The following is a 27,778-nucleotide window of genomic DNA, read 5'->3' on the forward strand; positions in this document are numbered from 1 at the left end:
AACTCAATGCAATGCCTTACTGTTTTCAGCATGTTACTAGTGTAGCAGCTGTTAATTGACTGCTGGTTGAGTGACCAATATGCCAAATTTGGTCTCTAAATTTCTCAGAATGTGGACTTTCAAATTCAATTGCATTATCTTGTCAAGAGAAATGTTTGACAACCAAATCTGCATCAATGTGAGTTATACATACTTACGTGTGTGGGAAGGCCAAATATTGGCCAATCTGAACTGTCTGATTTAATATTTTTCACAGTTCACTAATATAACATTTATGTATTATTTATACATTCCATATTTATATACATTCCATATTGACATACATAACAGATTTTAAACGTGACATATTTATATACTTGCAAATATATACAAGCGAATACTCTAGCCAACGATAAGTGCATATAAAAGTCTGGGGAGGATATTTATTTTGGCAGCATTGATATGGACTTTCCAGGAGATCTACTATATAAATGCCTAGTGGCGTGTGTGAAAAAAAAAAACCAAGCTGCAGCGCCACTTGCTGGGCAGAGTAATACACTGACCTATATATTTCTTGAAGGAGAAGTGACAGTTGGGAGTGGTTGGTGGTTGCCGGGGGTGACAGTGGGGAGTTTTTTAACACCTTAAATAGCTTGATGAAGGATGTGGCGATGAAGATGAAGGATGAGGTGATGGAGAAAAATGATGAGGTGGAGACATGTGGACAAAACCACGTTAAAAAGGGCGCTTGCGTCGGGAAGTAACGCTCTTCCCTTGAGGAGGCCTGGGCTAGGCCCAAATGCATGACAAAAACCTTTTTAACACCTTAAGTAGCTTGATTTGACTAGAATGCATGAGTATCATGCACGGGTTAACTTGTATAGTTATATGACCACAAGTCCAATCTAATTTGGGAGAGAATGCGGGAAAAGTTACCTTGGAAGAGCTACTTTACTCATACCATAAAAGCCCTTTAGTAAAAGTAGTAAAACAAGGTGTTTGGAAACTCTACTCTTGGCTCCCAGTGAATACACAACGATAAGTTCATAGTACATAACTAGATAAAGGTGCAGTCTACCTTTGTCTATTTAGTTTTATCAATGTCCGTGTTAACTGTATTAATTAACTGTATTGATTCTACCACTGTGCATCCAATGAACGCTGCCTGTTTCTGTAGCATAAGTGTCTCTGAGGGATGCTTTGTTAGTTTCTTCCTTCATTATGAAGTAGATCAGAGAATAGAGAGCTATCATAACAGTAATCCCCTTTTAATGAAGGTACTTATGATCTCTAAAGTGTATTTCTTGCAAGGCTGCCATAGCATCTATTGTGTCTTCTAGTCTAGGGCTTCTAACTTTGATTAAATTACTATGTATTTGTGCGATATTTATTTGTACCACTGCTCTGTCACTAATTTTAGCCAGCCAGGTCGTTACAGACTTTGGTGAAAATTGGCGAAAATTGGGACTGTTGTGAAGGGATCATTAGAAAATAGACTGGAAATGACTGGGAATGAATGTTAATGCTATAAAAAGTAATATATAAGCAAAAACAGTTCAAAATGACATTACAATTTACAATTTTTAATTAAATCCAGATCCAAAACAAAAACCTTTCGTGTTTATTAGACAAAACCAGGAGCAAGATGGGTTAGAACTGACACCAGTTTTGATACCAAAATACAAGGGTCAGCGCACATCTCTAGTAAATTTATCAAGCTGCGGGTTTGAAAAAGTGGAGATGTTGCCTATAGCAACCAGTCAGGTTCAAGTTATCATTTATTTAATACATTCTACAAAATGGCAGCTAGATTCTGATTGAATGCTATAGGCAACATCTCCACTTTTTCAAACCCGCAGCATGATAAATTTACCGCTTGGTCTTGGTTCTAACACCATCTTCATGTTTTGGTTTTGTTTTTGGCACAACCAACATTATATGTTTTGGTTTTGGATCTGGATTTCATTAAAATAGTCAAAAACAGCCACACAAACACATGTCAGTATTAAAAAATATACAATATCTTTGAGGCATAGTGACATAGCAATGGCAGATTGGATAGCAGTTTAATAAAGTAAAGGGCACCATTAAAATATACAAGCAGAGCACGGGCTGGTAGCATGGAAATTTTAGAAAAGAAGATATCTCAAGGTGGGCCAACCCCACAAGTGAAATGGTGTGAGAAAATCATCCTATTTTATTGTCAATATTATATAGCCTGTGTGACATGGAGAGGGATAGCAGCAACAAAATAAAAAGGTCATCTTAGAAAAGAAGATACACCAAGGTGGGCTCACTGCACAAGTGAAATGGTTTAAGAAGGAAAATCGCCCTTTTTTTTGTTATACAGCATGTGTGGCATAAAGAGAGAGAGCAGTGGCAGTAATAAAAGGACATTGATAAAAAAAATGATACACCAAGATGGGTAAAGCACATAATGTAAAATAGTGCAAAATGGAGTTGTCTCCCACCTTCCCTTATATTGTATATTACATAGCACATGCATAGTTTACCAAACCAAGCCATTCAGGATCAGGGAATGCCAATTTTGAGGTTGTGGTGTTTGATTTGTTTAGGTCCCCACAAAAGAAAACAGTTTGATTGTTACTTGATGAACAGATAGGGATTTTTACAATTTACTAATGGGCTATATTACAACAGTGGTCTTCGCCCTCAATGTTGACAATGCCATCACCCTCATCATCATCCTCATCACTGATGTCACAATCATCATCACACAATATTAGCTCATCCCCACTGAAATCCATTGTAGGATATTTTATTTGTAAATGGCAGCAACAACAGTTTTTCTCATACAATTTGTAGTTCATTTTGACGATCACCAGTTTTTCAAAAATTCTACTAATACAAGAAGTGTTAAATTGAGTAGTAGAGATGTCAATATATCTGAGCATTTCTTTAAGCCTGACCAGATGTCATAATAATATTTTACATTGGTGCTGTCACGCACCGGACCCACAGATCACTCGGTTAGGACCTTTTATTAATTTTGACTTCCAACCAATAGCAAATGAATTACGTTTTCTAGACTATTTAAGGCATTTGAGCCCCTCGAATGGTGCCAGATCTTGAAGTCCTTCTGTCTGATCAATAGTGGCATCCTACATCCTGTGCATGTAGACTATCGCTCCATCTGATATCCAGTTTCAAAATCCCTACATTTCCTGGACCTCTGTGCTACCTGTGCCTACAGACTATAGCTCAATGTGGTATCCAGCATAAAGCTTCCCAGCTTACATGGAATTCCTATGTTATCTGTGCCTTCAGACTATCTCTACCACCTGGTGTCTATCTCCAAGATTCCCAGCTTTACTTGGAAAACTGGCCTGCAGATAATCACCACCAGCATACCTTTGCCACCTGTACCTGCTTGCTTATAGATTCCTTCCTTATCTCCAACTAGTCTTGTTTGGTACCCACTCAGAGAACCGCGACCGCTGGGGCAGAAGCAGCTAAGGCCAAACCCTGCGGGGGTCCAAGATGAACTTCTTCACCTTGTTAGACTCTGCACCTCCCAGTAGAGTAGCATCAAACTAAGCAGATCACAAGGATCTGAGAGAAAACCTGAATTGTGACAGGTGTGCTGTGTTGACTCATCATCAGTGTAACTCTAAGAAAAGATAAGTGTTTTCTGGCAGAAGCACTTTTAAGAGAAGCTGAAGCATGGTATAATTTATGCATGTCTAGAGCGAACAGCTTACTCACAAGGATCTGTATGTGATAAAGATTTGTGTTTGTTGGATAGAAAGACATTACATGTAATTTAAACCTAGGATCCAGCATGGTTGCCAAAATGTAGCGAACCGATTTCAAGTTGATGCAAACCCTTGGGTCCTGGCAAAGAAAATAAATAACTTAATCTACAAAGCCAATCTACATAGCAGAATCACTTAATTTCATATCCTACACCAGTCTCTGTATCTGTTTTACAGTAGTTTGATTAGGGAGATTACTTCACTGAGGCAGCCAGTGTCTGAACTTATTACAATCTCAAATGGTTTGAGTAGCTTGCATGAAACCAAAAAAATTCACCAGAGTGCTGGTGTAAGATTACAAAACAGTAAAATCACATCTAATCCAGTACATATTGATTGCATTTTTCGCCCTCTCCAACCCTCTATGAACCACTTTATCAGCACACAATTCCAGCAATGGTCCTCCACACATGCTATCAATTCTAATATGGCAGCTGTGAACAGGATAGAGGGTATATAAAGAAGATCTCAATCCAATATATGTGTGATCGAACATATGCACAGAAATTACATTTTTACCTTATTTTCAGATCTGCATTTAGCGGGAGAAATCGAGTCATGGCTCAGTTCGACTTAGAACCCCAAAATTCATATCTGTCAGTTTTTCTAATCTGAACCACTTATCTCTAGTGTGTATTCCGATAAATAAACTGTTGAGGTGGATACATTGATGAAGGGTTTTGTCCTCATGACATTGGTACAATACAAATACAATAAAAAAATACTGTTTTAAAATACTTCATACATAGGCAGTTGTCTTCTTGATATATACTTCCTTCACAGATAATAAAGTGATTATTAGTGAGAGATGAGAATCCTGACTGTAGTACATCTATCACGAATTTGACAGATAAGGTTTATCTTTATTTGATAAATGTACAATAGTTTCATTGATTGTACATTAATTAAAACACCATGAAACCCCTTCTCTTTATCTTAGATTATTTCATTTCAGGTGTGGATGTTTAGAAGAATGGAGCTGCTATTTGCCTTTAGACAACACTTGTTATTTATGGTTTATATGTAGGGAATTGTTTATGAAATTAATATATGTAATTTGTAGCGCGGCAAGTAAACCAAAAGATTGTTTACATTGATGTGGTAGTTAAACTTATATGAGTCTATTGTCATGGAAGTCAGGTAAGTGATATAAAAGACCTGCTTGTAAAATATACAATATAAGCATGTTCATTCAAGACTACCTGTTCTGAATATATACAGCTGTATCCAACAAGTGCTTTGTTCAATATTTATTGCTTAATAATTTCAGATTCTCAAGCACTGCTCATAATAAACTGGCCATTGGGTTACTGTGACGATTATATATTATTGTTACTTTCCCTTAATAATCAGGTATGACAATGTATATTTATGTAACCTTGTAATGTAATCTCAACATGTACTTTGCTAAATGACATGAGTCTGAACATATGCAAGTGTCAATAATCTTTTGAAATTAGCCAGAAAGAGATAGATAAGCATCACTGAGTAGTTTTTTTGGTATGCAGAGGATGTGAACCTGACCCTCCAAGCCGAATGAGCAGAGGTGAGAACTCAGACCCTGTGAACATTCCAGATCTCAGGATATCTCTAGCTCACTTTGAAAGCCCCGTGACATTTGGGAGATCAATCTGTCCACATTTAGACATTATATTCTGCATTTTCTTGAGGGGGTCTATCAAGACTGAAACGTCTCTTATTTCTCAAATGTGTTCCCTCACACACACCAAATCTTAACTAGTAAGTAGTAATTCTGATTTTATATCCTATTTTATATTGTGAAACTTATTTGTGCAGTTATTGTATGTCTCGTTATTAATGTTATGTAACTAAGCTTTGGAAACATTGTTCGGATTAAAATACATTTAATGTAGCATATTCTCCTTGATTTTTTGTGAATTTACGAAGCCCATGGAGGCTCATGCTGCATATGTATGTGATTTAAGAGTGACACATTAATAAGTGGTTTTGGTGAACTTAAGGACAGCATAGTAAATCCTTTGTGGTGGCAGAAAAGGTATATTCATCGCTAAGTGACTAAGGTGACGCCAGTCACGGCCAGCTGTTCAGATTGCTGTATCTGGGACAGGCTGGGCGCTCGTGACAGTTACAATGCACTAATATAATATACTTATAATCTGACCAATAGGTTACAAATATAATATGGCCACTGATTTAGAGTGTTCTAATGAGATTGCAATTTGACCATTAGGTTACAGTGATTCTAATATGAGTTATTCATATCTGAGATTACCTAATTTAAGCAAACAATTGTGGCAACTCCCAACAAAATTTAAAATGAATATATGTGGAGAAATGCTGTTCTGCATGCAAAATTTCTGTGTAGTATATTTTACTTCTAGGAATTACAAACTAAAAACATTTTTTACTAAATAGTATTGTTAATTTAAAATAATATTAAATTACCTTTTTCTTCGAAGCTTCTGATTTCTTTGACATGTTTCTTAACTTTTTATGCAAGTGATTAAGGACCTAGAATGGAAAGAAAAACATATTTATTTTATGCTAATACAAGAACCTAGTCATTGCTATAACAAAATAGACTCATATTTTTTTATATATATATTTATGACTTCCCAAATTTTTTAGCTTACCTGTAATTACTTCAGTCATACATGCTGTTTACTGCTATGTGAGACTACTGGCTGGCTAGCTGTCTTAATCTCATAAGCAAATCACATTTTTGTGTTTGACAAAGAGTGAGCACATAGTGTTATTTCTGGGTTGTCTATTTTTAAGCATGTTAAAACAAATTGACAGAAATACAAAATATATATAAATGTATGTTTGGAATTAAAATAAAACATGACTGGGCATGTCCCCAGAGGCACCTTTACAAATCAATCAGCCCTGTAGCTATCAATAAAATATTAGACTAAATATAATCTTTATGCATGTAGATCATTTTTCAGTGTAATGTAAATAAAATCATACATAAAGGCCCTAGTACAGAGGTGGGGGCTATGTTTGGAGCATACTTGCCAACTCTCCCGGAATGTCCGGGAGACTCCCGCATTTTGTGAGAGTCTCCCGGACTCCCGGGCGAGTGTGGCAATCTCCCGAATTCTGCCCACTTCACTAGGAAGTGCCCCACTTCCTAGTGAAGTGGGCAGAATTAGATCCCAAACGCCGCGATTCCCGGTGAATCGCGGCGTTTGGCCCCGCCCCCGCTGTCAAATGACGCAATTTGCGTCATGACGTCACAGGGGGCGGGGCCGAAATGACGCGATTTCGGCCACCCCGCCCCTTCACGCCCCCCTCCACTGGCTGGCTCCCGGAAGGGAGCTGAAGAAAGTAGGTAAGTATGGTTTGGAGCCAAAGTAATATTTTTCCCAAAATGCTTCAAAGGTCACTTTTATATACACTACACTATTAATATAATTTCAAGCGTCCTACTAATATAATTTTTCTAGCTCTTTGGAAACAATCCTCTATTATAATACATACTTGCCAACTCTCCCGGAATGTCCGGGAGACTCCCGCATTTTGCGTGAGTCTCCCGGACTCCGGGGAGAGTGTGGCAATCTCCCTGATCACAGAATTCGGTTGAAACGCAGCGATTCACCCGGAATCGCGGTGTTTGGCCCAACCCCGCTGTAAAATGGCGCGTTTTGCGTCATTACGTCACGGGGCCATAATGACGCGATTTCGGCTCCCCACCTCCTGCACGCCCACGTCCCCACCGGCATCTCCCGGAAACTCAAATAAAAATGTTGCCAAGTATGTTACAATAGTTAATAAAAGTACAGTTAACACCACAAAGGTTATTGAAGTTTTGTTTATTTGCAATACTAGATATGCATCACAATATTCTTTTCCATATATTACAGTGATAATTATATTTAGAGACAATTATTGAATTTTTACATGTACCCAATTTAATATTCAATAAATTTGGAGGCATTAATAACACTATCCACTACTCCCATACCCTTCCCACACTTACCCAGTATACCTTAATTTTCCACACACTATAGCCTAAAAAATGTTTCTCCTAATTTAATTTCTTGAGTACTGTGGATTTTTTAAGTTAACTAACTTCGGTTAAATAACTGATTTTTTGTCTTTGTTTTGTGCAATAAAAAAGCTGATTGAGAAAAGATGTGTATATATCATTTGTAATCCAGTATCATTTGCAGTACATTTATCCAAGCTGAAATATTACATTGAATGCATTGTTTTATTGCTTAAATTGGCAAGTCTTTAAATTATGTTGTCGTATTTATTTAAATGGTAGTGCTGACATCCATGATGTAAAGAACACATGACCATTTCAGAATATCCTGGTTTCTTGAAACTAGACAGGGTCTTTGTTGTTCATGTGACTAGTTTTTATTGGATTGCTCAATGAGGAATTGTTTATTTCAATGTTTGAAGTTTGTTCATATGTATATGTCATCTTCATTAAAGACTAAGTCGATCGAGTAAGTCCATCAAGTTAAACTTTTGTACAAGTTCAGCAAGTGCACAGGTTTGGTCTTGGATCTGTATTAACTTCATGTTTTGGTTTTGGTTGTGGTAAAACTGCCCTAGCATGTTCTGGTTTTGGTTTTGGATCTGTATTTTAAAAAAATGCTAAAATCACATAATTTGGCTCTTTTTTGTTCCTACGCTATTATTAACCTCAATAACATTAATTTCCAGTCATTTCCAGTCAAAATAACACAGCTACCCCTTCTGTCTCTGTATGAGCAATGACACTGAGCAATGGCACTGGAGACTGGAGAGTGACAAGAACACTTCTACCACTATTTCTGTGTGAGCAATGGGGAGGAAGATATTATGGAATCCAAAACACGCAAGATTGAATCAATGACGTTTTGCCTTGAGTCAGATCTGAGGTAGCGGGAATGTACCAAGCTGGCTTGGCTCGGTACTCGCATTGACGATGTTCGGGTGGGGTTCGGTTTTCGGAAAACTGAGTCTGAACATCACTAATCTAAATGATTAGGAGCAAGGAGACTCTTCCTGCAAGCTTGAACATAAAATGTTAAGGTTACATTGGCATAGTTTACCCCACATAATGTGGATTACATCCCCTATGACTATAGCCTCACACTGCTTATGGCTAATGATTAAAAATCAATACTGTAGCCATATTGTCAAATAAATCTAATATGCATTAATGTCACACCCGGATGGTTGGTCCGGAAACAAATCTAAAATAAAATGAGAGAGCAGAGCGCCTAATAGTGTAGTAAGTCAGAAAGATTTTTCTGAACACACGGTAGTATTATATATGCGTACCAAATAATTTCTTGTTATCAGTGTATCACAATATTGGTGCACACCTTCAATGGGCCTCTTCAGGGGCTCCAGACCAAATCATGAGCATATATAGAAAATATGGAAACCAACAACAGTGTGATATCCTTTATATTCAGTGAATTTCCATTTACCAAAAACACCCAGTGAACATGCTTAAGCATACCAGATGAAAAGTAAAATGAGCTTATCTGTATTATTCTTGTTTCCACTGAGCCTCTTGGAATTCCTTGATACCTCAAGCCAAAACATGAAAATCATATAGTGTAGTATTTTACTCTCTCTCTCTCTCTCTCTCTCTCCTTCTGTAAGGTGGTGACCTCGCAGTAGGGTGAAAAAAGGAAGCAAAGAAGACTCAACTGTCAACGGATCCGGTGATAAAAAAACCTTTTTTCTTCCACCGAGGCGAATCAAACAGGCTTACCAGTCTACACCCACACAACTGCTATTAAATAGCTGTGCCATGCTTCACAGCCTCAGTACGGCACCGGAAACCTACCAAGACAGTGCTCCGGAGATATGGTACAATCAAGACAGAAGACATTGGTGAGAAGAAAGAAAGAAGCCATCGTGATCAACAAAGAAGCCGTTGCAGATAAGAAATAAGTCAGCAGAGAAGAAATAAGATGGTGATTGACGGTGCAGAGCTTGAGAGCTGAGGGATCAATCCAGAACACTTCTGAAGATACACTCTATCTTTCTTACACTTGGGGATAAGGCCCTGGGCATTTTTTTAAGGGCCGTTAATGAGTTAATCTCCCTGCCAACCACTCGGGTCAACACACACTCCTTGCAATTTAGTACCCACATCTGCATTACCTCTCAATAATGGTCACAGAGTGAGATTAGATTATTCAGATTTGGTAGACCCTGCCAGAAGGTAGCCACAAGGGCCTCGTTATTCCAATGGAGTTCTAACACTATTGTTCTGAATTGTACAGCATACTGTCCCACAGACTGGGTTTTTTGGCATAGATGTAGGATACCGGTAGCTGCATTGAAAACCCTTCCAGGTTCATCGAATATCTTTTGAACATAGACAGGAAGGTAGCATAGTTGTGTAAAATGAGGTCATTCCTATCCCACAAGGGGGAAAGCCCAGGCCAAGGCTTGACGAAGCAGAAGTGAGATCGCATAGGCTCCTTTAACTTTGTCAGAAGGAAAATTCCCCGGCAGGAGTTCGAACTGTATGGAACATTGATTCAAGAACCCTCTATAGGAGGATTAGGTATGAGCAACTGGGAGGTAGGTGCAACAGCTGTAGAAGGAGGGTCGGGGGCAGAGACCACAGGTGCAGATGATCCGGAAGCTGCTAAGGTATTCTGGATGGCTCCATCTGAACAGATAAATCTGGAGAAATTTTAGAAGCAGCTCTTAATTTGCATCCTGCTTCTTCACTCTTTCTACTACTACTACTTTCTAATGCTCTAAAAGATCCCTAGCAGAGGTTGGGGGACAGTCGAGTGAGACGGTGTAGGGAGTTCCAAAGATTAGGAGCAGCACGGCAGAAGTCTTGGAGTCGGGCATGGGAGAAGGTAATGAGATGTGAATTGAGACGGAGGTCAGAGGTGTAGCGGAGTGGCCGGGTATGTATGTACCTCGATACAAGGTCAGTGATGTAAGGAGGAGAAGTGTTGGTAAAGGCTTTGCAAGTGAGGGTAAGGAACTTGAACTGAATTCTGAAACAGACAGGGAGCCAATGAAGGGATTTATACAGAGGACAAGCGGAAGAGGTACGGTGGGAGAGGAAAATGAGCCTAGCTGTAGCATTCTGTATGGATTGAAGGTCAGAAGTGCAAAAATGAGGGAGACCTGTGAGAAAGAGGTTGCATTAGTCGAGATGAGAAATGAGTGAATGGACCAGGATTTTGGTTACTTCCTGAGAGAGGAGGGACAAATTTTCGCAATGTTACAGAGGCAGAAGTGGCAGGATTTGGTGAGGGACTGGATATGAAGGGTAAAGCTGAGGGCTAAGATGACTCCAAGAAAGTGAGCTTGGGTGACAGGAGAAAGAGTGATGTTGTAAACCAAGAGGGAGATATTGGGAGGGATGGCAACATTTGCAGGAGGAAAGATAATGACCTCGGATTTGGAGATGCTGAGTTTCAGGAAATGCTGTGACAGCCAGGTAGTTACAGCAGAGAGACAGCTAGATACCTGGGTTAGGACAGCGGGAGAGAGATCAGGGGAGGAAAGATAGATTTGCGTGTCATCAGCATAGAGGTGGTATTGGAGGCCAAATGATTGAATGAGTTCATCAAAAGAGGTGGTGTAGAGAGAGAAGAGCAGAGGGCCAACTATACTCCAATAGAAAGGGGATGAGGGGGGAGGAGAGCAAAAAGCAGACAAACTAAAAGAACGGCCAGAGAGGTAGGAGGCAAACCAGGAAAGAGTTGTTTCGCGAAGACCTAGGGAATAAAGGGTGATGAGAAGAAGAGAATGAACGACGGTATGAAAAGCAGCAGAGTGGTCGAGCAGTACGAGAAGGGAAAAGTGACCATTGGACTTTGCTGAGAGTAAGTAATTTGTTACTTTAGCGAGGGCAGATTCAGTTGTGTGAAGGTGACGGAAGCCAGACTGGAGAGGGTCAAGAAGAGAGTGGGAAGAGAGAAAATGGGTCAGAAGATTGAAGACAAGTTGTTTGAGAATTTTAGAAACAAAAGGAAGCAGAGATATGAGGCAATATTTGGAGAGAGAGGATGGGTCAATGGAAGATTTCTTGAGAATAGGAGAGATGAGAGCATGCTTGAAGGCCAAGGGGAAGATACCAGTGGAGAGAGAGAGAGAGGTTAAAGAGGTGAGCAAGGTGGCAACATGCATTGGCAGAGAGGGAGCGGAGGAACTTGGAGGGGATAGGATCGAGAGGACAGGTTGTAGAAGAAGAGGAGGAGAAAAGAGAGAGGATCTCAGGCACAGTAACAGGAGGGTAGGAGCCAAGTTTGACAGAGAGAGAGATAGACAGGACAGATGAGGGAACGCAAGTCTAACGAGAACAGATTTCAATGTGTCTAGTGTCGATTTTGTCTTTGAAGTAGGAGGCAAAGTCAAGAGTGGTAATGGACGAGGGGGGAGGAGGTAGGGGAGGATACAGTTGAGAATTAATGGTATCAAAGAGGTGTTGGGGTTAATTGTACAGGGAGGAGATGAGGGATGTGAAATAGGTTTGTTTGGTAAGAGAGAGGTCAGTATAGTAGGAGGAAAGGAGAGGAGTGCCAGGGTTGGGGTTTAGATTGGCGGGGACGAAGGGGGATGGCAGAGGCTGCAGCATCAAGGGCAGCAGAGAGTGTGGTGTTGTATAGAGAGACAGCAGCGTTGGGACATGATAGGGAAGAAATGGGAGCAAGTAAGGAGTCGAGAGAGGACACAAAGATGATAGGGTCAATGCTGTTGGTGGGACGCAGCATGTGAGCGTCTTTGGGTGGGAGAGGTGGGGCAAGGGGTAAAGAGAGGGTAAAGGAAAGCAGATTGTGGTCAGAGAGGAGGAAGACAGAAATGGAGAAGTTGGAGATTTCACAGAGATAAGAGAACACTAGGTCCAGGGAGTGACCATCACGATGGGTGGCGGAAGTTGTCTATTGGTAGACCCCCATTAATAAACTATTGTTTTAGATCTACCACTATTGCATTCATATGAATTGTTGTGAACAGACACATGTTACATTAATTCATTGGTCATTTGGGTATAATAATGAGCGCTGGAATCTTTAATTTGATTTGCACTATGGGAAAATGTGGACTGTCCTTTGATCCTGCTGCCATTTACCTGAAAACAACATAATCTAAGGCTTGCTATGGTATACTAGAAAATAATTTGCAATAGCAGAGTTCTGGAGTGACATTTTACATAAGCAGAGGTAGCATCTCCATGACAAATTAGTAGTGTTTGCTATCCATTGCGTGTTTAATTAGCAAAATACATGCTAGATCATATATTGTGATGAGACAAGGTAATTAATTAATATCACTTCAACCAGTCTGCACCTCGTTTTTCACAAAGTGTGGGCTATAAAAACAATTAAAATTACAATTATGAAATCTACTATTTCTAGCTTTCTGGTTCCCCATATTTGTCAATTATATTTAAACTTGTATATATTGTATATATTGTAATTGTAAGTGGTTATATGTGAGGCAGCATGGCTTTCTTATTTTGTGTATACATGCAGACTTGTACATTGTTTCAAAAGGATTATTGTTCACCATTCCTGTATGAATGCACTTCACACCTGGGGGTTTCATGTGTTAAGATCGGGAAAAGGTACACAGGTAGAGCACTTTGTTTGATCACAGTTTAATTACATTGTGTATTTAAATGTAATGACTCTGCATTGTGATTGCTCCCGTTTAAACAAACACTGCTGTATAGCCATAGAACAACACCCTAATTGTATCAAGAGCAAATCATCTGCTATCTGTGAAAAGATAAACACAGAAATGGACCAACCAGGCAGGTCCAGAACCTTCTAAGGAGGTAATTTCTGCCTTTAAAAAACAGTTCCCCAAAATGGCAAATTGGAATTCGCTGCCCAGTGATAGCTAAAGTCAGGCTGGCGTTAAGATTTTGGTCTCTGCCACGAGACAGGGAAGGGAAAAACGGTCACTGAAGTACAGCCTTTGTCCTGATCTACCTTTCCAGGTCTTGGGGAGCTGTGTGTGTGCCAAAAGCAGAGTGACAGTTACCCAAGACTACTGCCTTGCTGATAGCCTAAAAGGAGAGAGGGTCTGCATCCCAGGAGAAGCTTGGATAGACAGCCCTTCCTGAGAGTGGCTAGGATACTGGTGAGGTATTTTCCTGTATGTTCTCTGTGCCAGACTCTAGTGCTTTTTGTTATGGGTTAGGTAATGGTATGCCAGCTGTGCAGTACAAAACGATTTAAGATCACATATATCTTTGGCATTTTCTTAATACACAATGTATAGAGATGTATAACAATTTTTTATGATACAAAACATTGATATACAATAGCTTTAAAATGCAAAACCTACAACTTGACAAGTCCATATTTATAGCTCCCATATTGAGTCCCAATAGATCAAGAAAAAAAGAGTAGAATCGTATAACTGATTTGCTGTATTTGCAGTCTAAAGTAAAGCATGGGCTTCTGAAAATATATTAACTAGACAAAAAAACATTAACTCCAGCTAGGAGGTAGTTCCTCAATACTGGGATGGCAGCAATAAAACAGACTGCTATATATCAAGTTATATTGGAGTTTCTTGAGCTTTAATAGAGTGCCTCAAACAAATATCTTTTTGTTAACATATGGCTTGTAAATATGGGTTCTATAACGTTTACTGAAACAATGAAAGTCATTATCCGATGACTCAGCTTTAATTACTGTAGAATGTTTGTGGAAACATTGTGTAAAGTCATGGTTTAGGTTTTAACACAGCAGTTTTCTTTATCCTCTCTGTTGAGATGGCTTTTTGGAAAATAAATCTAAACATGATTCAGTAGCATTGTGACTTTTAACTAAAAAGTTATTTAGTCAGCTGTTATTTAAGTGAGATATATCATCAGTACCTGAACCTGGGATTTTCTATCTGCTATTTGGTTCCACGTGGATCCTGCAACTATATGAAAATTTGCACTGACCAATTATTTTCTATGAATATACCAACAATGGAGATCTCAGTCACTAGATATTCTATTTATTTATCATACTGGATTTAGTCCTAATTGACAACAAACACAAACTTCAGAAAAGAAAACTGCAACTTCTTCAACTCCATCATATAGGAACTTAACCCTAATTAATGTGCAGACTAACAACAAAGCCTTTGTACCTCTTACAAGGTCTTCCTACATTCATCTGTGATAGTTACTGATAATCAAAGGAAGAATATCAAGACAAACAACATACAGTACATGCTGTTGCAATATATCTGTGAGGGTAAAGGTTAAGGTCTTTGGCTACAGGTTGAAATTTTTTTTTATTATTATTATTACTACAATTCATAATATGCTTACCAACAGAAAGAGACCAACATACAGAGCTACTATCTAGGAATTGAACTTCAGTGTAGCCCACAGCTGAATTATATTATCTCCAGCTTTATTATTATTAATTACTACCTGATGAACATATGCATATTTTTGAAAGAATGTGTGAGTGTATGTTACCGACAGTACAGAACAATTCTATTATCTCATACACACACACACACCCACACACGTAAAAAAAAAAAACATTTGTCTCTTAGTACCTTTTGTTGAAAAATACAACAATATAATAAAGCAAAACAGTAATAATACTATGTACAAAACACTTAACAATAGCCAGCTGAGTCACAAACCCCTTAGGTAGTACCAGTACGCACACAGCCACATAGCACACAGTAGGTAGAATCCGAATCTTCAGCTCGCTATAAAACATCAAAAGGGTCTGTGTGTCACGGTTTGGGATACCGTCTCACACGGCCAGCTAAACAGATGATGGATAGATCAGACTGGTACTTGGATCCTGCTCAGGCTTACAACTAAGTAGTACCCTCTCTGGATGTTTGCTTCCCATATTTATACCTCTGCTGTAGCTATATTTCCTATAGTGAGCTATATGGTACCATAATGTCTGGACTGGCCTGGTCCTATGTTTCTAAAGAAAAGGGCTCACTGACAACATAATCAAATTGTGTACCTGAAAGGGCGCTAATTCCTCCCAGAGTATAAATTCAAATTCACAATGGAACGGCAGCCACCTTAATCTTATGGAGCTCAGAACAAACACAAAAAAACAAGGACATAGGGTAATAAGGTCAACTAAGTAGCAATATAGAAAAGCAAGAAAGTCCCAAAGCTAGGAATAGAGCCTCAATCCTTATGTGCATGAAATAAATAGCAGTCCTCTTCAGTGAATTATGAAACACCAAACGGGTCCCTTAGGACTACTGCTTATGGAATAGATCCGAAATATTTGCCTGTGGATTGGAAATAATGAGTACTAAGATCGCTGTAGACTTTACCTCCTCCAAATCTCCCAAAAGGTAAACCAACGATAAAAACACATATAGTGTAAAACCCTTTAATAAACACAATTCAAATATCTAAACCATAACAGTGTATGTAATTGCTTGTACCAAAAAGTAGAAGATACAGATGTCTAAAACATAACAATATATGTGATTGCTCGTACAAAAAAGTAGAAATCTAGAAACTAGAATCTGATTGGTTGCCATAGACAACATCTCCACTTTTTCAAACCCACAGTTTAGTAAATATACCCCTTAGACTTTATTCAAACATAAACAGTGAATTACACATAGTCAACTAGATAGTTAACTTTAAAAATACACTACACACAATGTTGCCTACAATGATTCCTTATCACAGACTGGTCCACACAGAAAAACTGTCATGGTCATTCACAAGTATAATATTAATACATAGTAGACTGTACATGTAACAGGGAACCCCAACATTGGAACATATAAAATCCACACCAATGAACAATATAACACCTTTAAAGAACTTGGGGTAGGCTCAATACTAAATTAATGTAACATTGTCCCATTCCCAACAACCTGAGGACCTGAAGAACATCCAACAGGGCTATAAAAGCACCAATTCCTTAGTCCTTATTTTGCAAGACACAAGGTACAGACAGACTAAAGTGGAAGCAAGCCCATCATTTTGTCACACTTAACAATCTTATTTTGTTAGAATTCAGACTTTTGCATACTTCCCAACTCTGGTATTTAAATGATCAGGACAGGCATATGGTAAAAGTATCAGGCCTTCCCTAACAATCATCCCCTCTTCTAAAACACACACATGTATTGCCAGTGCGGTGCAGAGCAGCAGTAAACAGGTCATACCTCCAAAAATGCCTTAAAATGGGATTATTTTGCCTATATCGGGGAAAATTTCACAGCTGGATTAAATATATGGATTTACATAATTATGGGTACGCATTGAGTACTCAAAAAGAGACCCAAGTTATTTTAATTCTCTGTCAGCTATGTTTTTTGATTTTCTGTTTAAAAAAAATGGAGAAGTCAGGTTCAGCATAGCAAGAAAAAGGATGTTATTTATTTCTGTGTGTAATTGTTTTAGGCTAACTACTGCATTTTTACTGCCCATTTAACAAACAGTCTGAAAAGAATCCCCTAATCTGACTGAACATTCTCTCATGTTATTGTTACCACGGTAACTGGAAAAGTAGGAAAAATTCAAGGTAATGAAAAAATTATAGGGACATGCAGGTTAATACAATTCCCGGCAGTCTCATACCAGTATATTGATATATGTGATTGTAAGACTTGGTGCCTGTGAGATTTGAATATTTATCAGTTATTGATATTAGACTTACATTACATTGTAAAAAATAAAGACTGCTGGTAATTAAATCAATTTAAAGCACAAATGTATTTTATTATATAGATGAACTGTTCATAGTAAATATAGGCACTAGTAGTATAAGATTTCTATAAAGGTTCCAGCATGCCCAGAGGCAAAATGTATCAATGAAGACTACTTTCCTATGCAATACACGCAATAGTAACATTTATATGTATTTCAACTGCATTTTTATTCTAACCTTATATATTTATGAGACAGGAATATAGTAAGCTTCTAAAAATGTGGCAATGCAAAGTCGCTCATCTTTCCATATAGTACAACAGTGACATACAATGGTGTGACTGGCACATGACTCTCCTGCCAAACTAATACCACATACCTATTGGAACTTTACATGCATTTTTTTAACACTAGTACAAATGCTAATAAAAACACATACCACATGCAATCCCATTTGATTAGCATTTGAAAAGCATGTTTCTTGCATTTTACAAGCATGTAAAGACTTTCCGATTTGTTTAAAAGCGAAAACAAACTGAAATGAATTATTTTGCAATGCAACAGAACACATCCCATTAAAAAGCCAATGGTGATGCAAACACTAGAACAGGGTTGGGGAACATTTTCATGTTGGATTGCAGAATTAATTTAGCTGTAATCAAATAAGGCCGTATTCAAGAAACAATTAATTAGATATTCTTAAATATGTACTTTATTTTGTAAAAATCTAACTACTATGTACTTAAAAAATTAAAACAATTTGTTAATTCTAAAGTTAACTAATCTTTTCATCACTTTGTTGTGTCTGCTTTTTGTTTGGAAAGCATCTTAATATTTGAGGGCAGCATGGAGGTCCGCAGTTTCAGCTTATCCTCTAGATGTTCTTAAGTGTGTCTTGATTTGGGTTATGTAAGAGAATGTAGATTCGCAACAATAAGTGGTTGAAAAGAAAGAAAGTATTTTTCGGGCATATTGCCGAAGGCATGAGTATTCTACTGCATTTTTCTGTATTTCATTTGGATCTTTCTTAGCATCAAATAATGACTTTGGAATGTCAACTACTCAGAGCTTAATCAATTCCATCAGTAGTTCTTTAGGTGCCTTGGTGACATCAACTAGGTGAGGCTGAAATGCTAATTTGAGTGTGATGTCATGATTCCCAAAGTCAGTGAAACTTTTATTGTACTCTCCAATTAATAAGTCTATAACAGCTGCTCATCATTGAACTTTGCTAACTGGGGAAAATGTTCATCCGAAATGTCCTTTTGAAGAAGAATTGTTTTGAAAAAAAGATTTTTTTTGACATGCTAAGATTTATTGCCACATATATATTCAAGTCGTTTTGATTTGACAATATATCACACAAAAATTCAGCATTCCTGTAGAAATCTTCTTTCAATAATTCACATTGTTGATCCTGTTTTTCATAAAACTGATCTGTTCTCGCAGAGATAAAATTTTTGGCTAACACCTGTCCCTGTGATAGCCAACGCACTTTAGTATGATACAGCAAATCCACACTGAATACATCATCGTCCAACTTTAGCATGTTACGAAGCTGATGATGCCGTGTTGCATTTGCATGAATATTGTTAACAATATTTATAATTTGTTGCAAAGTGTCACCTAAAATAGTAGCTTTAGAACAGAGATTTTGCTGATGCATGGTACAAATAAAAGAAATGAGAGCATCTGGATCTATTAATATTTTTTTTTAATCTGCGTAATAAACCCTTCATGTTTTCCTGTCATGCAAGGTGCACCATCTGTACAGACAATCACTAAATTTACCAAATTCAGTCATCATCATCATCATGATCATTACCATTTATTTATATAGCGCCACTGATTCCGCAGCGCTGTACAGAGGACTCATTCACATCAGTCCCTGCCTCATTGGAGCATACAGTCTAAATTCCCTAACATACATACACACAGACAGACACACAGACTAGGGTCAATTTTGATAGCAGCCAATTAACCTACCAGTATGTTTTTGGAGTGTGGGAGGAAACCGGAGCACCCAGAGAAAACCCACGCAAACATGGGGAGAACATACAAACTCCACACAGATAAGGCCATGGTCGGGAATTGAACTCATGACCCCAGAGCTGTGAGGCAGAAGTGCTAACCACTTAGCCACCGTGCTGCCCACAAATTCAGTCCTACTTCATGTCATTTATCTTGAAAGTTGTTGAAGATATCTATTCCCCGTCTTCTGCTCACAAGAGTGTCTAAAGCGACTAACACTTCGTAGCAAAGAAAACCTTCTGTTATGGCCCGAATGAAGTATAAAAGCTGTGCCGAATCAGTAGTATCAGTTAATTCATCCAAAGCGATTGAATAATATATAGTTTCCTTTTTGAGTATTGCATGAAGTTGCTCTGTTGCGCTGAAGGCTAATTCATGCTGCCGATCACTTACGTTTCTCCTTGAAAGAGGCAGTTGTTTGTACTTTAAAATGTTATCGGGGCCTAAGCATCCCACAACTTCGACAATGCATACATCACAATTAATACATCATTGAATGGCTTCCTGAGTATATAAGCTACTTTAAAAGTTGCTTCAATGGCATTATTTCCAGGTTCTATCGCTGCTTAAAAGAATTGTCTTTACTTTTGCTTTTCATCTTTTAATTTCTGCAATACAGCCTTTCGCACCTCTCTTTCTAATTTGAAATATTTGAGGTCCTAATGAGTGTTATAATGCTGATGAGCATTGCACTTCTCTTTATTGTTGAAGAAAGCAAATCATCTTATCTTTAGCAGAAAGAAGATAATATTCTAATTCCCAATCCTCATTAAAAAATCTGTTTTCTTCCTTCAGCTTTCTCTTGGTCTTCTTTGACATGATGGGTTCTTAAGCAAGCAGAATAAAAAATACTATCAGGCGGTGCAAATATTCACAAAATCAACTTCAAACAGAAACACAGTGCACCGTTGTCTAAAGCTGATAAAGAACTGCCCAAAGATTATTAATATATATGAAAGTATTGAAAAAAAAAATTCTGGTTTAAACTTTGCATCCGGCGCACGTTCGTGCACCTATTTCTAGCGACCATTGACGCAACCGTATATAGAATCTGAGCAGTGAGCTCAAAGCATACATCAGTGCAGGGGGGAGGGAAGGGAAAATACTTTCCCTAATACAAATTGTGTATATATACATATGCAGATAGGAGGTAAATAACAAGTTATCGATATTGACTTTTGTGCAATTACACCATTTCAAAAACAGGGTATTGACACTTCAATATTGATCCAGCATCATGAACCCCCTCATCCACAGCATCATATTCAACCGAAAGCTTGTAATTTGACAGTTTGATATGAAAAACAATTATACTGTCTTTTACAGTTGTTGAAACTGATGTTATTTTAAAAGGATCACACCAATAACAACCAAAAATCATTCACATGAGTATGAAATATGAGCAGTTTTTCCTTTGTGCCTTATTTTACTATCCATTTACTATTTCAATGTCAGCCTCCAACCGATAATGTACACAAAGTACAAAATTAAGAGTATTTTTTGCCTGCAACTGCCGTACTCGACCTCCATAGCCTCTCACCACCCAGCCTCATGCGGTAGTGGTGCTAGTCAAGGGGGGAAGTTATCAGACATTTTAGAGTTGCGTTAGAACTAAATTATGAGTGTAGCAGTTGTTAATTTAGCCCTTATGGCTTACTAATGTTCTAATTGTGGAGGTCAATCTGGTTGGATTATTTTGTTGAAAGTTATTTTACTCTTTAGTCATTTTAACAACAGTAGAGTGCCAGTCGATAACTTTTTATGGGAATTTCTCTAGGTTTTCCTTTTTACATTTGGGTTATGATGAATCAAGAAAAAAAGAAGAAAAGCATTTATTTTCCATTTGCACTACCTAATTATATACTTTATTTATTTTTTCTATAGGAACCAATTCCTAATTTGTTTGTCATTGATTGTACTGTAAAAGTGCCGGTATCAGCGCTGAGATCTATTGGGGAGAGGCTGGTTCTGATGTTACTGTAGGGCATAAGATAGGAAATTAACGGTAGAGCAAAAGTGCTCCAGCCATAGACACAAATAACCAGATGCCAAGATGCCTTTTCTGTGTTTCCTTGTGACCTTCAGCAAACCACGTTTCTTATTGCAAGCTCAAGGCATTCATTGTAGATTATTTGCAATAATATTATTTATTAATATAATAATAATGTTCATAAATATTAGTATGATAAACAATACTAAGCCTACACCTGCCAACAATAGCTTGGGTAAAAAAAAACATGATTGTGCACTTTGTTGTCATAATTTTGACTTCATTTGTCGTCCTTCTGCTTTCTGTTTTTATAACTGTTTCATCTATATTGATGTTGGAAGAAAGATAGTTTGCTTAATATTAACTAGTACACAGGAATGCTTATGTTGACTTTTATTCCAAAATAATGCCTTAATTCCTTTTTGTTTTCTTTTTCCTCCCAAAACACCAGACATGTCATCTTCATTTCTGTTTTGCATAACTCAAAAAAGAGGACGTCAGGTGTCATACCTGTGTTGTTTTGGGAATATTTGTAGACTGCAACTAGTCGGTCTGCACTGAACAAATGTTATTCTATCTTGAATACATCAGAGCTTCATTGTAAGACATAACAAATACAGTAACTCCTACCAAAACAACATGGCTCCATATATGTACCAACAAAACGAAGTGACCCATAGAGGCTCAAAAAAACCAAACTAGGGTTTACAGGCTACAGAAGCTGAAAAATGACAAAGACATTAGCAACAAAGTAAAATGATAGTGAACTGCATTCAAATATATTGCATCTCCCTATTTTAAAATAATGCTTATGTAATATGTATTATTTTGTTTTGTGTGTTATTTTTAGTAGTCTATGAGCTCTTATATATTTTCTGTTTGAGATGTTTTTTCTGCATGAGAATACTTTGTAGATCCCTTACCAGTGGCAGTGTTGTTGTCAGATTGTTCTGCTTCATGGAAAATGCTTTAAACAAAATTTCTTAAAAAAATATCTTTGACATTGTCCTGGTTGGTTTCACTTAATTAAGAAGTGTTCCCTTGTGGTCATTCCTGTTTGTCTCCACTTGTTTAACAGCTTTCAGCAGATTTGTGGACATATATGTCTCCAAGGGTAGGGGTATTTTTGCTTTTCTTTCCATAGTTTCCAATTTTTCCCATCTATTCTGAATCTGCATGTACTGGGTCAATTGCTGACAGTGGCCTGCCAGATGTATTGTAGTCCTTTCACTGTATCTCCTGGTACTTTTCCCTGTCATTAAATATACTGTATTCAAATGGACTCTCCTTGGCAGTAATGTCTCTGGTGTCAGTGTGATCAAAGATTGTAGCCTCCTGCTCATTAGTAATTGAGCATGTGAAAACCTCTTTTCAATTGTAATGTTTCTGTTTTGTAAATAGATTTAAAGCTCCATGAAAATTGAAACACATTATAATGGGTTCAAAGAACTCTGGAGATGTGAATATATATATATATATATATATATATATATATATATATATATATATATATATATATATATTGTTGAAGTCAGCAAATTGGATAAAGTCATTTCAATTACTATCGAGCAAACTTGGTTGTCTTTGTCTGAAAATATGCGTAGAGCTCGATACGGGGTGGAAGGGCGTGTCCAGCCGCAACACGTGGCAATAACAATTTTTACACTTTTATATACATTCGCAGAAACACACACATTTGTAAATAGTACACATTAATTGTAGTTGCAACACATAGTTATTTATGTCGAAATATACTAGTGTTTATGTGTAATATTATAAGTTATATGCATATTAGTAAAACAAATGGTACAGGTTAAAGGAAATGTGTCATGTCTGGTATCATTTTAATCCCCTATTCATCAGCAGCTGTCTGGTTCATTCGGCGAAGAGATTGCACATTGCATACTCTAGTTATTGATGTTAGGGAATAAACCTTTAAAGTGATACTGACTATAAAATGCTAATAGACTAGTTGAAATAGGAGTCTTGGCGGGAAGATCGGTGCACATTCCCTGGAGAGATGACCCCCACCTTTGGATTCTTTAGTTTGAACTAGCCTATGATCTGCAACCTCCTGGACCTTCCTGAAACCTGGACCAATAGAAGCAAGCCATACCATCTGCACTGTTTTACTGTATTTCTGTCTGCATATAAGCAGGAGCTTTTCATCTAGTGGACAGTCATGTTGACCACAGACTTCAGACCTGAATGACTGTTCACTGGATCCAGAGCGCCTGCGATAAGTAACGGCTGTACTTATTATTATTTCACCTGAATTATTCTGCTACTTTTTGAGAATAAATATTTGTGCGTTGGAAACACAAATCGAGATTCGACAATCGTTATTGGACAGAGACAGAACGTGCATAACAATATATATATATATATATATAATGGTTTTTCCCCTGCATGACACATTACATTGCTGAATTTACTTTAAAGATCAAAGTAATATACTTGCGCCTCAAGAAATAAAAAGACATAAGATATCATACTTGAAGAATTTAGCACATTGGCTTATTAATCACATTGAGAGGAGTGGAGATAAAATGAAGCACTGCTTGTAAAAAAAGTCTTGAATTTAGTTATGCTAGATTTAAATGACTCCAGGAAGCAGTGAAAGTATTTTATATATTGCAGAATCAACATTTCACCCAAACCATATTACAATCCTGGTTTGTATAAACATAAGCTACCAGTTTAACAACTTTGTTCAAAAGTCTCTAGAGAGCCAGAAGTCTAAACAGATTACAGAAAGAGAAATGACGATCTGGAATTCTTTTGCGTACCAACATAAATAAAGTTGCTTCCATCTCATATCCTGAAAGAATTTCTAGTGCTTTGCATGATGAACAGTATTCTGTCTTTCATCATTAAAATTATATTAGTCATGTATCAAGTGCTGTTTATGGACAAGGCAACACACAGTTGGGCATAGAATATTTAAACACTTGAATTACTAAAGCTATTTTATCTTGTATAATAATCTAATCTCCAATATTTCATAAGATGTTAGACAGAAACACTTAATACACGGGTGACTGCAGCTTTTCTTCATTAAGGAGTATATACAGCTATAATATTAAATTACGATGGCACTTAAATAGTGCAGTGACTTAAATAGTACAGTAAACCGACAAGCTGACTACAGACATTTTAAAATTTGAATGACTACAGTATAGCTCAACCATAGATGTTACCTAGCCACTTTTGTGTAATGCAAGTGAGGGGATTACTCAGAGGATAAGAGTATTAACAATCAGACTGAGAGATTCTCGGTTTGAATTCCAGTCTTGCTTTTCTGTGAACCTGGGAGGCCAATTAGTCTCCCCATGCGTAGCAGGATGCAAAATATAGTTTGTAATAAGGGAGGTTATAAATAAACATGCATTAACTATAATAAAGATACCTTGTATATCAAAAGCAAGCTAGGAAATGACATTTAACCGTTATATTTTATAATTGCTAAAACGTTATACTTAGCATTTTGTGGTGACTAATCATTCTGTTAATGTAGTAAAACCAGAATGCTAAGTATTATCTGATCTTCCTTGGCTTATCATCACACACTGACTTGGTAATAAATCAGCAGACAGCATCCTGACTTTGTGGGGAGCCTGGTTAAGCCCAGACTCCCAACCATTTTCTGAGTATATATGAGGCTTAGAAATCTTCATGTGCCAAACTTATTAGTTTGCTTCTATCTGGTTGTAAAATAAGCATCTGGCTTTGTTTCTTTATTATAATATTTGCCATTTAGATTTAAAACAGGCCCAGAATTATTCATTTTTTCTTCAGGCAGGTTGTTGCATCCAAATAACACCAGTAGTGCTTGTGTGCCTTTTCTAGTGAGAGCACCCAGTTTAAATCAATCAAGCAGGATGTCTAGCATAGAAGGTACATTCCTGATTGCTAGTATAAATATCAGACCCCAATTCTGGTGGCAAGTGTAGGAAATGGATCCTAGTCTAGTAGTAAACTGATGTTTATAGGGAACTGTTGTCTGGTTTATATTTTTACGGTTTATCCTTTTGCTGATTTAGAGGACTTGTATTAGACAACTCTCTAATAAAGATTTTGTTGTATCTTTCCCTGTCTCCTGTCTGCCTGAATCCCAGGATACTCCTTGTGAGTTTATGCTCTAATACCCCGGGTCTTCACACCTGTAATGCTCCCATAGTTTACCTACTCTGCTAGATTCACCTTTCTTGCCCACTAACTAGCCTTCAAGAGTAGGAACTCTATCACTATTACTTTTGGTGGTAATCAAGTTCGTGTTTCTGCACCTGCAGTGAACTCTTATTGGCTGCCAGGAGGTTGCAGGTGGTAAATGAAAACCCACTCATTAGGGTGCCATCCATCCTCTCCTGCTATCCTAGTCTCAAGCCATTGTAGTGTGCCCACAAATCTGTGCCTAATGTAAAATATACGTTATCCAGGACATATAAATTGCAAATTGTTTAAACCATAAGCCCGGAAAAGAAAAAATATCTAATTTCTGCAGACATTGTGTGAACTGCCTTTGCCAGAGTGAGTTTACATATGATATGGGTGATTTACTGCTATTTATTTTTCCCAGAAGTATCTCTGTTTTAGTGTTTTGCATAATATCAGTAGCAATAACAATCTGAACTTTGATTTTATTAGTCTGATCAAATAAGTATCTACCGACTCTTCTTGAAAAATATCAAGCTGTAGAGCATAAAATGTGAAATATTATTTATATAAAGAACTATAAAGGAGGTAAATATAGTGGCAGACATGGGCCCACAATGAAAAGGGACAGACAGTAGCTTCAAGTTAAAAATACTTTTGGAACTGGAGTTAGAACATTTAGAATTTGAATGGCACAGTTATCAACATTTGAATACTATTTCCAGGCACATATTGCTGCTGAGTTGATGATCATCTTAATAATCTTATTTTATTTATAGGGTGCCACAAAATCCAGAGCGCCACACAATCAACAAATAATTGGCTCTTACTTATCTGAGCAAAATTCAGATAAGTAAGTGCGAGGAGAAACAATAGAATTAGTAAAAATAAATAGAAGAGATAATAGAGAAATAAACTAAATAAGACGACACAACTAGAATAAACCAGAACAAAGGAAACATTACAAAGAAGATGAGGAGACAGGAAGTGGAGAGGGTCAAACTTGTGAGAGTTACCATTCAAGAGGATAAGGGAAGTAAATGATAGGGGTGGATGGAAGAGAGAGGAAAAGAGAGGTGGAGCCAGAGGAGGGATGTTTAGAATGGGCAGCAAATGAAGAGAACTGGGCAGGAGGGAAAGTAGTGGAAGGGGTAGGTGGAGTGTGATGAGTTGTCAGGATAGGGCAAGGTACCAAGTGTGAAAAGGTGAGTTTTGGTGGTATATTTGAAGATCCTAGTCCCGCTTCCAGGACTTCGCCCAGGCTGCTCTTTAGCTGAGAAACAATCTCCCACGTCCTAGCAGGTTAGGTTCTATTCTCCAAGGCTTCAAGCCTGCCCTTAATACTCATTTTCTTATTCAAGCCTATCAGCCTTCCTCCTAACTCCCTTGTCTCTGCTTACACGCCATTCCCCCAATGGATACCACCCTATTTGTGTCTTTCCCTTTCCTTTAGGATGTAAGCTCTCACAAGCAGGACCATCTTTTCTTGTGTTCTACATCTACTATTCCATCACCCTCTGTGCCTCTTTGCCTGCTGCCCCAGCCCTACTTCACACTTGTCCAATCTTACTCACTGTCCTGTGAATAATTTGATTTGCATTATCATGTTATCTGTATATTATTTGTTTATTCAATATGCTTGGTCTTTGAAATTTGTTTTTTTATGTATCATGTTTATGGATCATTACGATTTTTATTTGTCATGTACAGCGATATGGACCTTTTGCGATGTCTTATAAATTAAGGATAATAATAATAATAATAATAATAATAATAATAATAAAGATTCAACAGTGGGGATGAGTCTGGTCGAGCAGGGCAGGGTTTTCCAAATGTGGGGAACAGAGTGGACAAAGTCCTGAAGGACGAGAGGAGGTCATTGGCATAATGTAGTTGATGAATAGGGGAGTATTTCTTGACAAGGTCAGAGATGTAGAAGGGAAAAATATGGCTTTAAAAGTGAGAATAAGCAGCTTGAATTGTTTTCTGCAGGGAATGTGGAGCCAATGAAGGTTTTTGCAGAAAAGCATAGCAAAAAAGAAAACTTGGGAGAGGAAGATTAGTCACAACGCCACTTTCAGGCCAGATTTCTGACATATGTCAGGCAAACCAGAAAGGAGAATATTGCAATAATCAAGGCAGCAGATGACAACAGCATGGTCTTGTGGCATCGAAGGAGAGGAAATAGCAAATAGTGTCAATGTTAACAAGGTAGAGGTGACAGGGCTGGGCGAGTGAAATTGAGGGCAGGGTCAATGATGA

The 27,778-nt window shown here is 37.7% G+C and overlaps 1 protein-coding gene across 1 annotated transcript in view; it reads right to left on the minus strand.

Annotated features, from left to right (window-relative positions):
- The window catches only part of GALR1 (galanin receptor 1), a 221,228-nt gene that overhangs the window by 111,408 nt on the left and 82,042 nt on the right, over window positions 1–27,778 (minus strand). The window contains exon 2 of the mRNA XM_075213206.1: window positions 6,183–6,248. Coding sequence (XP_075069307.1) covers window positions 6,183–6,248 — 66 coding nt within the window. The remainder of the gene's footprint in view (window positions 1–6,182; window positions 6,249–27,778) is intronic.

The sequence above is a fragment of the Mixophyes fleayi genome, chromosome 5 (assembly GCF_038048845.1).
Source record: "Mixophyes fleayi isolate aMixFle1 chromosome 5, aMixFle1.hap1, whole genome shotgun sequence".
NCBI classification, from domain to species: Eukaryota; Metazoa; Chordata; class Amphibia; order Anura; family Limnodynastidae; genus Mixophyes; species Mixophyes fleayi.